The following is a 15,492-nucleotide window of genomic DNA, read 5'->3' on the forward strand; positions in this document are numbered from 1 at the left end:
CGTACATTCTGCAGGCAATCCTAAGTAACAAAATACTATGACATCAGGGCCCATATTGCAAGGTTGAGTGACTTGGGGTCTGGATGTCTGATTTGTTCTTGATTTTGAGTGAGAAGGTACGGCCTGTTCGGAAGCTTCTCGGGGACTACTGTTAGGTCTAGAAGAGCGGTGAACCATGGTTGACCTACCCAGCTAAGAGCTACAAGGATCATGGTGAGAGACATTTGTCTGATCCTCCAAATCAGAAATGGAATGAGAGGGAGAGGTGGAAACATGTAAGTAAATATCCCTAACCAGTTCATCTATAGAGTGTTGCCCTTGGATAGAGGGTGTGAATTTTCTGCTGTGGTAAAAAGGTCTATCCGAGGTGTTCCCCACTTTGCAAAGTATGGTTGAAGGTCTTGTGGGTGGAGTTCCCATTCATGGACTTGTTGCTGCATCCTGCTGAGCAGGTCTGCAGTCATTGTCTGTCACTGGGAGATACTCTGCCACCAGGTGAATGTGGTGGTGGAGAACTACTTCCATATTGTCTGAGAGAGTTGTGACAATTGGGACAACCATGTCCCCCCTGTTTCTGTAGATACTACATGACTGTCATGTTGTCCATACGGGCTAAGAGACCCTTGTGAGATAGGTGATGAAGAAAAGCTTTCAGGGCTAGAAACACTGCCCGCAGCTTGAGATGATTGATGTGCAGGAATTGGTGACTGAGATTCCAGAGGCCCTCTACTGTGAGGTCTGGGAGGTGAGCACCCCAACCCATCAGTGATGCCTCTGTGGTCAGAAAGACTTGGGGCACAGGGTCCAAAAAATGGTGACCGTTCAAGAGGTTGGTGGTGGTCCACCATTGCAGAGAACAGTGAGTATGGTGGTCTAACAGCACTAGATCTTCCACGTGACCCTGTGACTGAGACCACTGACGAAACGGACTTCTCTTGGGGACGCATGTATTGTCTGGCATGGGGAACTATGATAATGCAAGACGCCATCATCCCCAATAATCTGAAAATGGTCATGACTGTGTACGTATGAATCTTCCCCAGTATATAAAGGGGATCCCGGAGCAGTGTAATCTCCCTCTGTATGTGATGTAGGAGAATGAGGAGAGGAGGGAGGTGGAGGAGAGGAAGGGTGGAGAAGACTGAGGAGGACGAGGTGGTGGAGAAGGCATATGAGGTGGGTTGGTGGCTTTGTCCTTGATTTTCCTCTTCTGAGGTGGAGTGTCCAAAGCTTCCTGAAAGGATAGCTTCCTCTTCAAAAGTACGTCAAGTGATAATGCGCCCTGTGCCCTCCTAAATTTGGAGGCAGCGCTGACAAGCGTCCATGGTCTCTAATATAGGCTCCACAAGAGAAGGTGGGTAACTTGTGATGTCCATTGCCCAGTACATACCTTAAGATGGCTTCCCTGTTCACTTGTAACATCTAGTAATAGAACTTAACGTCATGGGGCGTATCTACTCATGCAGATATGTCCTCACATAAAATATGATGCATCCTGCCTCAGGGTTCTAAGGCCTGTTGCGGGGGTGTAGGAAAGTGCCACTGTTGGCATGGTTACTCCCTCACACACTTTTTGCCTAGTGTTGATGCCAACTTTGATTTAAAGTGTGCTGAGATCCTGCAAACCAGGCCCCAGCACCAGTGTTCTTTCCCAAAATCTGTACCTTTGTTTCCACAATTGGCACACCCTTGGCACACAGTTAAGGCCCTTGTAAAAGAGGCCCATGGAATCAAGGGCCCTGTGGCCAGGGAAGGTCCCCAAGGGCTGCGGCATGTATTATGCCTCCTCACAAAGCACATGTACACTGCCTTTGCAGCTTGTGTGTGCTGGTGGGGAGAAAAAAGGCAAAGTCGACATGGAACCCCTCTCAGGGTGCCATGCCCATAAACCACTGCCTGTTGAATGGGTAAGACACCCCTCTAGCAGGCCTTACAGCCCTAGGGCAGGGTGCAATATACCACAGGTGAGGGCATAGCTGCATAAGTAATATGTCCTTGCAGTGTCTAAGTCCATTCTTAGTCATTGTAAGTGCAGTGTAGCCATAATGATTATGTGGTCTGGGGGTTTGTCGTTACAAACTCTGCAGCTCCATAATGGCTTCACTGAATACTGGGAAGTTGGATATCAAACGTTTCAGCACAATAAACCCCCACAGATGCCAGTGTGGGATTTATTGAAAAATGTACACTGGGGGCATCTTAGAGACGCCCCCGGTATGTTAGCCAAACTGCTAGTGCAGGACTGACCGGTCTGTGCCAGCCTGCCACTTTGAGACAAGATTCTGACCACATGGGGTAAGAGCCTTTGTGCACTCTGTGGTCCGAAAGAAAGCCTGTCCTGGGTGGAGGTGCGTCACACTTCCCCCCTGCAGGAACTGTAACACCTGGCTGTGAGTCTCAAAGGCTCAAGCTTTGGATTACAGTGCCCCAGGGCACTCCAGCTAGTGGAGTTGCCCGCCCTCCAGACAAAGCCCCACTTTTGGCGCCAAGTCCAGTGGGAAAATTAGGGAAAACATGGAGGAGTGACCACCCCAGCCAGGACCACCCCTAATGTGTCCAGAGCTGAGGTGACCCCCCCTCCTTGCAGAATCCTGCATCTTGGTTTGGAGGACAGGGACCAATAGGATTAGGGTGGTGCCCCCTCCCCAAAGGGAGTGGGTACAAGGAGGGTGCAGCTACCCTCAGGGACAGTAGCCATTGGCTACTGCCCTCTGATCTCTGTAACGTCCCTAAATCCAGGATTTAAGGGCCTCCCTGAACCCAGCTCACCAGATTCCTGGCGACCTGACAAGAAAGAAGGACTGCGAAGCTGAACCACCACCAGCAGAGAAGGACGACGGGACCGATTTGGCCCTAGCCCTACTGGCCTGTCTTCTGCTTCAAAGAACCTGCAAAACAACAGCGACTCATCCAGTGGGACCAGCGACCTCTGCAAAGCTCCAGAGGACTGCACTGGGGGAAAGTGTGACACTACACTCCTGTTCATCCTATGGTTTGCCCGAGACGACCCCCTGGACCTCACATGCAGCCACGGAGTGACCTCCGAGGTCCCCTCATAGAGAATCAGTGGAGACCCGACATCTTGTTTGCACCCTTCACCCGGCCACCCCAGCACCGCTGAGGGTGTGTGTTTGGTGCCTACAAGTGGCCCCACCAGTGCTCCTCTAAACTCCCCAGGTCTGCCCTCCAAAAACGCGGGTACTTACCTGCCTGCAGATCTGAAACCGAGTGCCCCCAGTTTCCATAGGAGTTTATGTTAATTTTGCCTACAATTCGACCTTTGTACCCGGCCGGCCCCATGTTGCTAGTAGTGGGTGTTTGGGGTTAAGTTGAACCCCAACCTGTAGACTTCCTAACCCCCAGAAACTGGAACTGTAAGTGTTGTACTTTCCTGCAAATCGATGTAACTTTTCTTCCCCCAGGAACTGTTTCTGAAAATTGCAGTGTCAAGTTTTAAAACAGATTATTGCCATTATTTCAAAAAGTGTATTGATTTCAAACAAAGTATTATTGATGCATGTGTGAAATACTAATCTATTAAGGTACTTACCTGCAATTTGAATCTTGTGGTTCTAAAAATAAATTGAAAATATATATTTTGCTATATAAAAACCATTGGTCTGGAGTTAAGTCATTGAGTGTGTGCTTTTTCTGTTGTCTGTGTGTACAACAAATGCTTTGCACTACCCTCTGCTAAGCCTAACTGCTCAAGCACACTACCACAAAAGAGAGCATTAGTATTATCTACTTTAGCCTCTGTTAAGCCTCTGGGGAACCCCTGAACTCTGTGCACACTACAGGGAGTGCAGAATTATTAGGCAAGTTGTATTTTTGAGGATTAATTTTATTATTGAACAACAACCATGTTCTCAATGAACCCAAAAAACTCATTAATATCAAAGCTGAATATTTTTGGAAGTAGTTTTTAGTTTGTTTTTAGTTTTAGCTATGTTAGGGGGATATCTGTGTGTGCAGGTGACTATTACTGTGCATAATTATTAGGCAACTTAACAAAAAACAAATATATACCCATTTCAATTATTTATTATTACCAGTGAAACCAATATAACATCTCAACATTCACAAATATACATTTCTGACCTTCAAAAACAAAACAAAAACAAATCAGTGACCAATATAGCCACCTTTCTTTGCAAGGACACTCAAAAGCCTGCCATCCATGGATTCTGTCAGTGTTTTGATCTGTTCACCATCAACATTGCGTGCAGCAGCAACCACAGCCTCCCAGACACTGTTCAGAGAGGTGTACTGTTTTCCCTCCTTGTAAATCTCACATTTGATGATGGACCACAGGTTCTCAATGGGGTTCAGATCAGGTGAACAAGGAGGCCATGTCATTAGATTTCCTTCTTTTATACCCTTTCTTGCCAGCCACGCTGTGGAGTACTTGGACGCGTGTGATGGAGCATTGTTCTGCATGAAAATCATGTTTTTCTTGAAGGATGCAGACTTCTTCCTGTACCACTGCTTGAAGAAGGTGTCTTCCAGGAACTGGCAGTAGGACTGGGAGTTGAGCTTGACTCCATCCTCAACCCGAAAAGGCCCCACAAGCTCATCTTTGATGATACCAGCCCAAACCAGTACTCCACCTCCACCTTGCTGGCGTCTGAGTCGGACTGGAGCTCTCTGCCCTTTACCAATCCAGCCACGGGCCCATCCATCTGGCCCATCAAGACTCTCTCATTTCATCAGTCCATAAAACCTTAGAAAAATCAGTCTTGAGATATTTCTTGGCCCAGTCTTGACGTTTCAGCTTGTGTGTCTTGTTCAGTGGTGGTCGTCTTTCAGCCTTTCTTACCTTGGCCATGTCTCTGAGTATTGCACACCTTGTGCTTTTGGGCACTCCAGTGATGTTGCAGCTCTGAAATATGGCCAAACTGGTGGCAAGTGGCATCGTGGCAGCTGCACGCTTGACTTTTCTCAGTTCATGGGCAGTTATTTTGCGCATTGGTTTTTCCACACGCTTCTTGCGACCCTGTTGACTATTTTGAATGAAACGCTTGATTGTTCGATGATCACGCTTCAGAAGCTTTGCAATTTTAAGAGTGCTGCATCCCTCTGCAAGATATCTCACTATTTTTGACTTTTCTGAGCCTGTCAAGTCCTTCTTTTGACCCATTTTGCCAAAGGAAAGGAAGTTGCCTAATAATTATGCACACCTGATATAGGGTGTTGATGTCATTAGACCACACCCCTTCTCATTACAGAGATGCACATCACCTAATATGCTTAATTGGTAGTAGGCTTTCGAGCCTATACAGCTTGGAGTAAGACAACATGCATAAAGAGGATGATGTGGTCAAAATACTAATTTGCCTAATAATTCTGCACTCCCTGTATATCTCACTTTGATATAGTGTATACAGAGCCGGCTTCCTACAAGGGGTAACTTCTATATACTTAGATGCAGTGATTGGGGCATGCAATTTGTGTGCCATGTTGTGTTCTGTCTCATGGCTTGCATGATGACACGCAGTCTGCAATGGCAGGCTGTGTGCAATTTTCCGAAGTCCCGGTGGCACAATACATGGTGCAGCCATTAGGGACCCTCTCTAATACCCCAGCCCTAGATACCAGGGGTACCATTTACTAGGGGCTTACAGAGGTACAAGAGTGCGTGCCAGTTGTACACAATGTGCCTGATTTTAGAGAAAGAGCATTGGTATTGGGGGACATGTGAAGAGCGAACACAGTGCAACTCAGTCAAAAAACCTCAGCATTTGTGAGCAAAAAGTGGGGGTGACCATGTCCAAAAGGGGCACTTTCCGACACTCATGTCTTACTATTGTGAGTAATGTGTCCATATTTTTGAGGTTATTAGCTGTCCAGGCCAGCACCAGATAATTATGCATGTAGTTTGTTGCACCCACATTCATCAGTGGTTTTGTTTTAGTCACTCTTACCAGTGTTTTAATTTTACTGTGTGATGTAAGCTTGATTAACATGGGCAAACCCTACGTTGTTGGGACTTGGGCAGAAATGGAAATTTCCTTTTGTGAAGATGCCATATGCAGTACAAAGATAATGCACTAAACTCCCTAACCCTACTCTGCCTAAGTTCTGCTTAATCTATCTTGACTTACATCCGTCCTAATTAATATTGACAAAGTAGGAATATCATTATTGTGCAGCCTAAAACATGAGATACTAGAAGAAAATGGTTGGCGCCTTTTTTTATTTATTTACAGTAGGTATTCTTAATTTGCTTTCTGGTGACTTCTTGTCTAACTCTATTTCTGTAGCTGTGGTTTTTCATTTGTTATCCTAATTAAGTTCCCTGATGGTAACAGAGTACCTTTCTTATATGCAGTGGGGATGGAACCATGGGCGTCTTCAACATCAAGCGTCGTCGCTTTGACCTGCTCTCGGAATACCAGGATGGAGACCTAACTTCTATTGCTCTTATGAAGGTAGGATATTTCTTTACAAAGTGAGTGGTTGGGGTAGCCAAGGTTGAGGGTATCTGTCACTGAGCTCTCAGGAGATACAACTCTATGCCCAGATAAAGGTAGAGTTTAGGCTTATGTTACATTTAATATCAGGTATTTGTTAAGGTAAATGTTAGGTTTAATATCAGTGTGCAGAGATCTCAATAACTGTTGGGATTCTCAGTCTCTCTATTAGAAACTGTTTCTTAGACGTAATTGGGCATGGAGTAGAATCTTCTTTTTAGCTGTCTTTTTGTTTTGGTTTTCGATTTTAGCTGTCATTTCTGATTTAGCAAAGAATCTAAGCTAGAAGAGGGTTTTCTCTTGTCCTAAAGGCAGAGCCATTTTCTGCTTTGTCAGTCCAGGGTGCCAGCCTGTGTTTGAGTCATTGTTTCCAAAAACAATCTACTTCTCTGTTGTCCCATGATCTGTGTCTTTTTCCCCATTTCTCGTGTCTGTCTGTTCTAGTGTTCTTGTCTTCTTTTCTAAAGTCCGTGCCCTGTTTATGGCTGGGAGTTTTTGCTTCATTCTGTGTCAACATGGTGTACTGTCTCTGTGTAGGAAAGTCACTCTTTGGGCATGGTTACCCATACTTTTTGCCTGTTTATCAGTGTGTTTAGACTGTCTCCACTGGGATCCTGCAAAACAGTACCCCAGTGATTGTGCTCCCTCCTCCAAATTTGGTTGCTTTGGTACCCTTTACACCCCACAATTGGCATACTGGTGTACCCCTGTAAGACCCTAGTATATGGTACTTGGGTACCCATGCCATTGGTACACCAGGGGTCCTCCATGGGCTGCAGCATGTATAATGCCACCTATGGGAGCCCATGCAAACTATCTCTGCAGGCCTGCCATTGCAGCCTGTGTGCATGCATCCTTTCACCACTGGTCACTTCACCCGGTCACTGTAAGTCACATATATAGTATGCCCTCCTATCTCAGAGGGCATTGTGCAGATTCCTGAATGTGAGGGCACCCCTGCATTAGCAGAGTTGCCCCTACGAACTCCAGTTCCAATGCACTGGACTTGGTATGTGCGGGGTAGCCATTTTAACCTTGTACTGGCCACTGGTCCAGCTACATAATGGTAATTCCAAACCTAGGCATGTTTGGTATCAAACATGTCGGAATCATACCCCAATACTAATGCCAGTATTGGTGGCATGATTCCATGCAATCTGCGGGCTCCTTAGAGAACCCCTAGTATTGCCCCTACCAGCCTTTCAGGAGTTGCAGGCAGCCTGCGCTGCTGCAGCCCCTCATGCAGGTTTCTTTCCTCCTGCTGCTTGATCTGCTCAGGCAGTGGAAGGCAGAACAAAGGATTTCCTGAAGGAGAGGGAGGCAACACCCTCTCCCTCGGAAATAGGTGTTACAAGGCTGGTGAGGGGTATCCGTCCCAAGCCACCCGTTTGCTTTGATGGGCACATTTGGTGCCCTCCTTGCATAAACTGGTTTGCACCAGTCCAGGGACACCTGGTCCCTTCTGTGGCATGAAACTGGACAAAGGAAAGGGGGATGTCCGCTCCCCTGTCTGTCACCACCCCTGGGGTGGTGCCCAGAGCTCCTCCACGTGGCCACTTGATTCTGCTATCTTGAAAATTAGATGTGCAGAGGCCCCTGGGAGCATCTGAGTGGCCACGTCAAGCAGATGATGTCAGTGACCCCCCTCTGATAGGTGGTCATCATGCAAAGTAACCAAGCCCCATGTTAGGGCTATTTAGGGACTCCCTTCTGGGTGGGTCCCCAGATTCGGTGTACAAGACCCCCACCAGGGATCATCTGCATGACCTCTTCTGCTCCAGGCCACCAGAATCGCAACTGGACACACCAGGAACCGACAAGACTGCAACTCCCGAGATGATCTCGCCTTGCAACATTGTTTTCCCAGCTTCTTCCAACAACAGCAACATTTCCCCAACTGTGCATCCTTTGGGGTTGGCTAGACTTAAGCTGCACCAAGAAGCAAGAAGGAATCTCCCTTGGAGTGAAGGAGTCACTCCCGTGCATCTGCAGGCATCTAAGGCAACGACGTCTTGCTGCGTGGATCTGCATTCCTCTGATACTGCGTGGATCCTGCAACACAGTTGGTGGTCCGGAGTAGTCTTGTTGCTCCTCTCTGCCCTCTGTCCATTTTGCCCTCTCTCCATTTTGGGACACAGTGAGCCCTTGCCTCTCCTTGCAGGACTTCACCCCCTGTGCACAGCGACTCTTGCAGCAACCAAGGCTTGTTGACTCCTGCTTCAATGGATCTTCAGGCTCCAAGTAGCCCCGGCCTCCAGCACTTCATCCTTGCAAGGACAGTCTATCCTCTGCTACCCCAGTGACGTGGGACTCCTCTCCAGGTGTGCTGATTGGTCCTCACTGCAACTTACTGTCTGCTGCCAGTGGGTTGCCTCTGGGGGCTGTGACTGCTTCTGCTGGCTCTCCCAACTGCTGAGGGTCAGCCTGGACTCCCCTGCCAGGGTCAAGTCCTGTGAAACTTGTTGGTCCTCTTCAGCCCTGCAACTCTTCTTTTGCTCCAACTTGCATTTGCCAAGGCTTGTTGGTGGTTCTCCCAATCACTGACCAACTGCGACCCGACGCCAGACGTGGGACATCACCTGCATGACTCCATGGACTTTTCTTCAGCTTCTGGCCTCCATAGCTGATCTTCACCTTCATCCGTCGACTCGGATCTTAATCCACAGAGGGGTGTGTAGTGACACTTGCACCGTCTGGACATTCCATTGTGGACTGGACTCTGTCCCCTTCTTATGCAAGTCCTCTTCTTCCAGAATCCACCCTTAGGTTTCTCTGTTCTGGTCCTGTTCTTGCAAAGTTTCCTTTCTAAGTCCTCTTGTTAGTCCTTGGAAGACCAGGTACATACCTCTGCTCTCCTGGTCGTCAGTCATTGGAAAGACCAGGTACATACCTCCGCTCTCCTGGTCGCTGAGGGTTACTTGGCTACTCACCTCTTGGGGTCCCGAGTTCTCCCAGCTCCACTCTGAATACTCCATATCCTTGGGTGGAGGGCTTCACTTCTGTTACACTATTTTAGTATATGGTCTGGCCCTAGCTATTGTCTACGATTTCTTGCCAATGCTTGTTGTTTCCTATGCTAATTCCTAACTATTGATGTGTATGTATAGTGTGTGTACTAACCTCGAGTTGGGGGGACTGCCTATAACTAATTTTGTTCAGTGCTACTATAATAAAGTACCTTTATTTTTGCAACACTGTGTGGTTCCTTTCAGGTGTAATAAGTTGCTATTATGACTGCTGTGGTATTGCAAGTGCTTTACACTCTTCCTAGATAAGTGTTGGCTGATTATCCACAGCTACCTCTAGAGATTCATGGCTTCCTAGACACTGTCTTCATTCACTAATAGGGTTTACCTGGACCTGGTATAAGGTGCCAACACCATAGGTGTCCACCACATACCAGACCAGCTTCCTACACCGTGTCTCACTTGCATAGCACTGGTCTGTCTTTTATGATGGATTGGTCTCCCTGCTTTTTTTTTTATATGTAAGCCTTTACCCTTGTGACTTTGCATACCTCCCCTTAAGGCCTGTGAGGCCAAGTGCTGTACCTCCCTGTCTAGTTCCTTTGTCTTCCTGTCAAATCCCTTTGCCTACCTGTCCTGTCATCTGTGTCTTTCTATCGAGATGTCTATCCCCAAGTTCCAATGATTGCATCTCCCTAACCAGTCTGTGCTTTTCTTGGTGATGATGCCTGCGTCTCCTATCCCTATACCTGCATCCCACTGTTGAGTAACTATAATTTATTAACTTGAGCTCCCTGTGCCAAAACTGCTGTGTTTCCCAATCCAGATGTCTTTGCCCATCCGTTCCTTTGTTATTGTCTGCCAGCTGAGACAGCAAGGTTTCCTTGTCTAAGGCATTTGCATTTCTGTCTTGTTGGCTGTGTACTCCCCCAATTCCCCTGTATGTCCCTGTCCGGTCGTCTGTCTCCTATTCTTGGCACCAATGTCTTCTGTGCCACTCTCTCCCCCATCATCTTGTTGCTCCAAGGACTTGGCATCTGTAACTCCTTGTTCCAGTAATGATCCTGACACCAGTCATTTTCTACCATCCTCATAAAAGCTTTGTGACAATTTATTCAATTTCTTCATAGACAAAATATACATCTTATTTACAGCCCTCCTTTGCCTGGGCTCAATGCTCCAGAGCAGTCAGGCAACTTGAGCCAGACATCCTGGACATCCTTCTCTGCTGTTTCTAAAGAACAAATGTCAGACGTTTTTGCTTCTAAATCTTTGCCTCTACTTTGGGCCTCTGCCCTGTCCTAAATCTGAAGAAGGTCTGTAATGTGGTTACACCTTACATTAAGGACCTCTGCAACTCTTCTTTGACAGCAGGAGGTGTCCCTGTCTCTTGGAAGTGGTCCCTGTTCACTCCACTGCTTAAAAAGCCACTCCTTGACCCCAACACAATGTCTAATTATTATCCTATTTCTCTTCTTCCTCTTTATGCTAAACTCATGGTAAGGGTGGTAAATAAACAACTTGTTGCATTTCTTAAGACTAACCATTGCCTCCATCTGTCCCAGGTGGGTTTCTGCAGAGATCTCTCCACTAAGACAGTACTAGTCAAGGCCACTCAAAACCTTAGAGACCTCGGTGAAAACAGTGGTGTGAGCGCACTGATTTTATTAGATGTCAGCTGCTTTTCACAATATTTCTCATCCATGTTTGCTACACAGACTCAAATCATTAGGAACATATGTGAATGTTCTGGCCCGGTTGCTATCTTTTATTTATCTGATTGAGCACAGGCAGTTACTCTCTCCAAATTGAGGTCCTCTCCAACAGAGGTGTACCACAGGGACTGATGTTGAACCCTACTATGTTCAATCTAGAGGTTTTTACATTAGCTATACTTTACAAAACTTTTGCCATCGTTTTTTATTCCTACATTGATAATACCCAGTTGATTAGAGGATAATTCAAGGGACACAGCAAAAAAAATCAGGTACTGTCTGGAAAAGGCCACAAATTTGATGAGATCCAGTTTCCTCTTCTTTAAGAAAAATACAATTAAGATTGTGGTTTTTGGATCCTCCAATCTCTATATCCATGAATGGTGGCCAGCCTCTTTTGACACTCTTCCTGCTCCTGTTGTTCAGGATCGAAATCTTGGTATTTGGATTGGCCATGGCCTATCATTTAAAGAGCACATCAAGATCACATGCTCGACTGGCATAAAACTCCTGAGCTTTATCAGAAATGTTCTGTTCTTCTCCACCAGCTCTAGGAAGGACCTTGTTGAGGCCCTGATTCTCACCATGGTAGGTTACAGCAACTGCCTGTATGTTGGCCTTCTGCAGTATCTCTTGCAGAAATTACAACTAATGCAGAATTGTGCGGCCAGACTAGTGTGGGTCTTAAAGTGTACATCCATCTCAGGTGAACTTGAGAGACTACACTGGCTACCAATTCACAAGAATTGTCAATTTAAGGCATTGTGTCTTTTCCACAAGACTTTGTATAGGGAACTGCACCACTCCTACCTTAGCGCTCTCTGTATTTAGTACCTTCCACCCAGAAACTTAACTGTTCCCAGGATTATAAAGACTAGATTTAGAGGCAGATATCTATCAGTTGTCACTGCCAAATTCTGGAATTCTGTTCCTTTGGAACATTGTTCATAACCAAACTTGGTAGTCTTTAGAAAACATATTTAAAAGTTTCTGTTCCAGATTAAAATCTAGAATAGAGCTTTCCAATCTCGGGCTGGGTCTTTCATGTGCATACAGATTTCTGGGCAGCCTGTCTATTGTATTCTACTTTGTGTTTTCCACCTTGCAGCAGGGCACTTTGTTCCAGAGATAGCTGTTTTTGTTTGTGCAAAGTATAAATGCCATATCATTCAGTCATTTACTCACCAGTGCCCTGTCTCTATGGCTGTCCCCTGTATCTCCTGTCTCAAAGCATGTATCCCTATTCGGACACCTGTGTCTCCGTCTGATGCCTTTGCTTATCTCCATGGCGTACTGCCACATTTCCTGATGCCAATTCGCATGTATCCAGGTACCTTTGTCTCAGTCTCCTAAAATCGCAACTACACTGTCCAATGCCCAAGTTCTGCTCTTCTGGTGCATGTTCTCTCCTACCCCAGTGCGCATGCTCACTCCTAGAAGCAGTGCCTCTCTGTTTCTTTGTATGCTGCTTCCACTACCAATATCTCTACCTCTCCGTTTCTGCCTTCAGCTCCCTCCCATGTACCTTTGTGCATTTGTATCTGTCAGCCCCTTAGTGTATCTGCACTTCTGTTTCCCTGTCTGTCTCCAAGGGATGTTCATTTATGTCACCACTAATACCTCATGTTGCACTGTCTTAATTTTTGTAACTCAAAATGTCCTCAGGTAAGGGCAAGATTTCTTTCTTATGAGAGTTGTTGCAGTGCATCCGAAAAAACAGAGTTTATACTCTAATACTACTATTACTCTTATGCTAATTAATGCTAGCAGAGAGAGCTGAGGGGGGAAATTAAGGGTCTTTTTTCATCTTTTCAACCTCAGTGACATCCTTATCCTGCACCCTATTTCATGTCATGGGATTCATTCAAATTATGGTTTTTCAAACTACTGATTGAGGGCTTTAGTTAGAGTTAGAAGAGGGATACTCTGTCACAAACATGGTGGATGCCCCACCCACTGCATTACAAGAGCATTCGTGCCTATGACACTTTTAATAAGGTGTATAGGATTTCTGGCATGTAAGAGTATTCTGTCTGCCGAATTCTAAAGTCCTTGACTGTCTTGGGTCGAATTGCGCTTTACATAGTCTAATACTTAAATCAATGACTATGTCACCAAGGTTCTGAGGTTGGTTGTGGGGGCATCACTGCTAAAAGTTAAACTTGTGTAGGTAGAGTGTGGCCCACAGTCTTGCCCCATTCTGCCTTCCGGTGATCCATCTTTGTCACTTGCATGTGTAGAAAACTGGACTTCACTTGGCAGCTAATTCCCCCCCCTCTCCGCTCTTTGCACCCAGTTGAACTACCGGATGCTGGTTTTCGACCCTGACAGTGCACTGAAGCTTGCTAACCGGGCTCCAGTGCTAGTGTTCTTTCCCCTAAAACCGAAATACTCAATTGTAACCCAATGGGCAAGGACTTTAGCACCCCTATAAGTCTCTAGTAAATGGTACCCTTTTTACCTAGGTCATAGGTACTAAAGAGGGCCCCTCTGTACTGCATGTATCATGCCACCCTAAGTGACTGACACTAAAGCACATGTAGACAACCATCGCCAAATGTGCCAAATAATGCAAACTATTTTGAAAACATGACATTGCATACACCCTGTGTGGAATGCCCAAATACACTGCATGTCTTATATGTAAATCACCCCTACAGCAGACCTTAAGACGCCTAAGGAAGGATGCATTATAATACACGTGAGGGCATATCTGAAAGAGTATATATGCCCCTATGATGTTTAGTTCTATTACTAGATACTTCAAGTGAACGGGGAACCAATTGTAAGGCATATACTGGTTACTGGTCATTACGAGTTACCCAGCTACATAATGGCTTCACTGAAACCTATGGTGTTTGGTATCAAACATGTTCTCTCAATAAACTCCTACTGATGCTAGTATTGGCTTTATGATGACATGCACCCAGCGGGTAACTTTGAGTGCCCCATGAAACCTACTAGTCTTCAAGTGCGCTGGCTGACTGGTATTGGCCTGTCTGCCTCCACTGACAAGTTTGTCTCTCTGGAGGAGAGAGCCCATGCTGCCAGAGGCCAGACACAATGCCTCCTCCAAGGGAGATGTTATCATCTCCTCCAGTAGGATGGCTAACAAATTAACATATCTGGGCTGGAGGCTTCAAGGCCTCTACCGTCCTTTGATATGTGACCCTGTCTTCCCCTATATCTGGTGAATGCCACCCCTTGCCCTGAGGCCCAGCAATGCAGTAGGCATGTTGCACCTCCAGGTTAGTCATACCCTCAAGGTGGGCAGCCTGATGTGCTCCACGAAGGAAGGGTTTCACCATCTTGTTTTTTGGGGGAATTAAGAACTCTGGAACAGGGTTATGCCCACTGTAGGAAGTGGGATCTTTATATGGTGGACCAAAAAGAGGTACACTGTACAAAGAGTCCAGGCAAACCCCAAAGGAATTACAGAAGCACAAATGTCACCCCAAATGCCCACTCTTGTGGTAGTGTGAGCGAGCAGTTAGGCATGTCAGAAGGTAGTGCTAAGCATGTATTGCACACATAAAGGCAGTAAGTGAGATGCACTCAATAAGAAAATTCGACACCAGGTTATAAAAATACTACATACTTTTATATGAATTTAGATACCAAGATCATCAGAATCAGGTAAGTACTTTTTGAGTTATGAATTTTTGCAGTTTTCAAAAGTTGACAATGCAATTATGAATTTTTGCAGTTTTCAAAAGTTGACAGTGCAGTTTTTGGAGCGGTAATGTTATCCAAGGTAGGGAAAACTATATGTTCCATGGCATCTGTCGCTGTAGATACGCATGTTTTGCAATAGCTCGCCATCTGGTGTTGGGCCGGAGTGTTACAAGTTGTTTTTCTTCGAAGAAGTCTTTCGAGTCACGGGACTGAGTGACTCCTCCTTTTGTCTCCATTGCGCATGGGCGTCGACTCCATCTTCGATTGTTTTTTTTTCCGCCATCGGGTTCGGACGTGTTCCTGTCGCTCCGAGTTTCGGAACGGAAAGATAGCTAATTTCGGAAGATTTTCGTCGGTATTGTTGCGTTCGGGATCGGCGTAGTTAGATTCAACACCGCGTCGAAGGATCGAAGAGCTCCGGTGCCCTTCGGGGGTAGTTTTTTCGATCCCCCGTCAGGGCCTGGTCGGCCCGACCCCGTGCTGAAGAACGCCGATGGAACGGACCCCGTTCCGTTTCTGCCCCAAATGCCACAATAAATACCCCTATACAGACCAACACTTGGTCTGTAACCTGTGCCTGTCACCTGAGCACAGTGAAGACACCTGCGAGGCCTGTCTTGCGTTCCGGTCCCGAAAAACACTCCGAGACCGTCGAGCCAGAAG

General features: G+C 46.3%; 1 protein-coding gene across 2 annotated transcripts in view; it reads left to right on the forward strand.

Annotated features, from left to right (window-relative positions):
- The window catches only part of WDR55 (WD repeat domain 55), a 219,813-nt gene that overhangs the window by 167,945 nt on the left and 36,376 nt on the right, over positions 1 to 15,492 (forward strand). For both annotated transcript variants that reach the window (XM_069199396.1, XM_069199395.1), the window contains one exon: positions 6,332 to 6,431. In XM_069199396.1, coding sequence (XP_069055497.1) covers positions 6,332 to 6,431 — 100 coding nt within the window. The remainder of the gene's footprint in view (positions 1 to 6,331; positions 6,432 to 15,492) is intronic.

This window comes from Pleurodeles waltl, chromosome 7, assembly GCF_031143425.1.
Source record: "Pleurodeles waltl isolate 20211129_DDA chromosome 7, aPleWal1.hap1.20221129, whole genome shotgun sequence".
NCBI lineage: Eukaryota > Metazoa > Chordata > Amphibia > Caudata > Salamandridae > Pleurodeles > Pleurodeles waltl.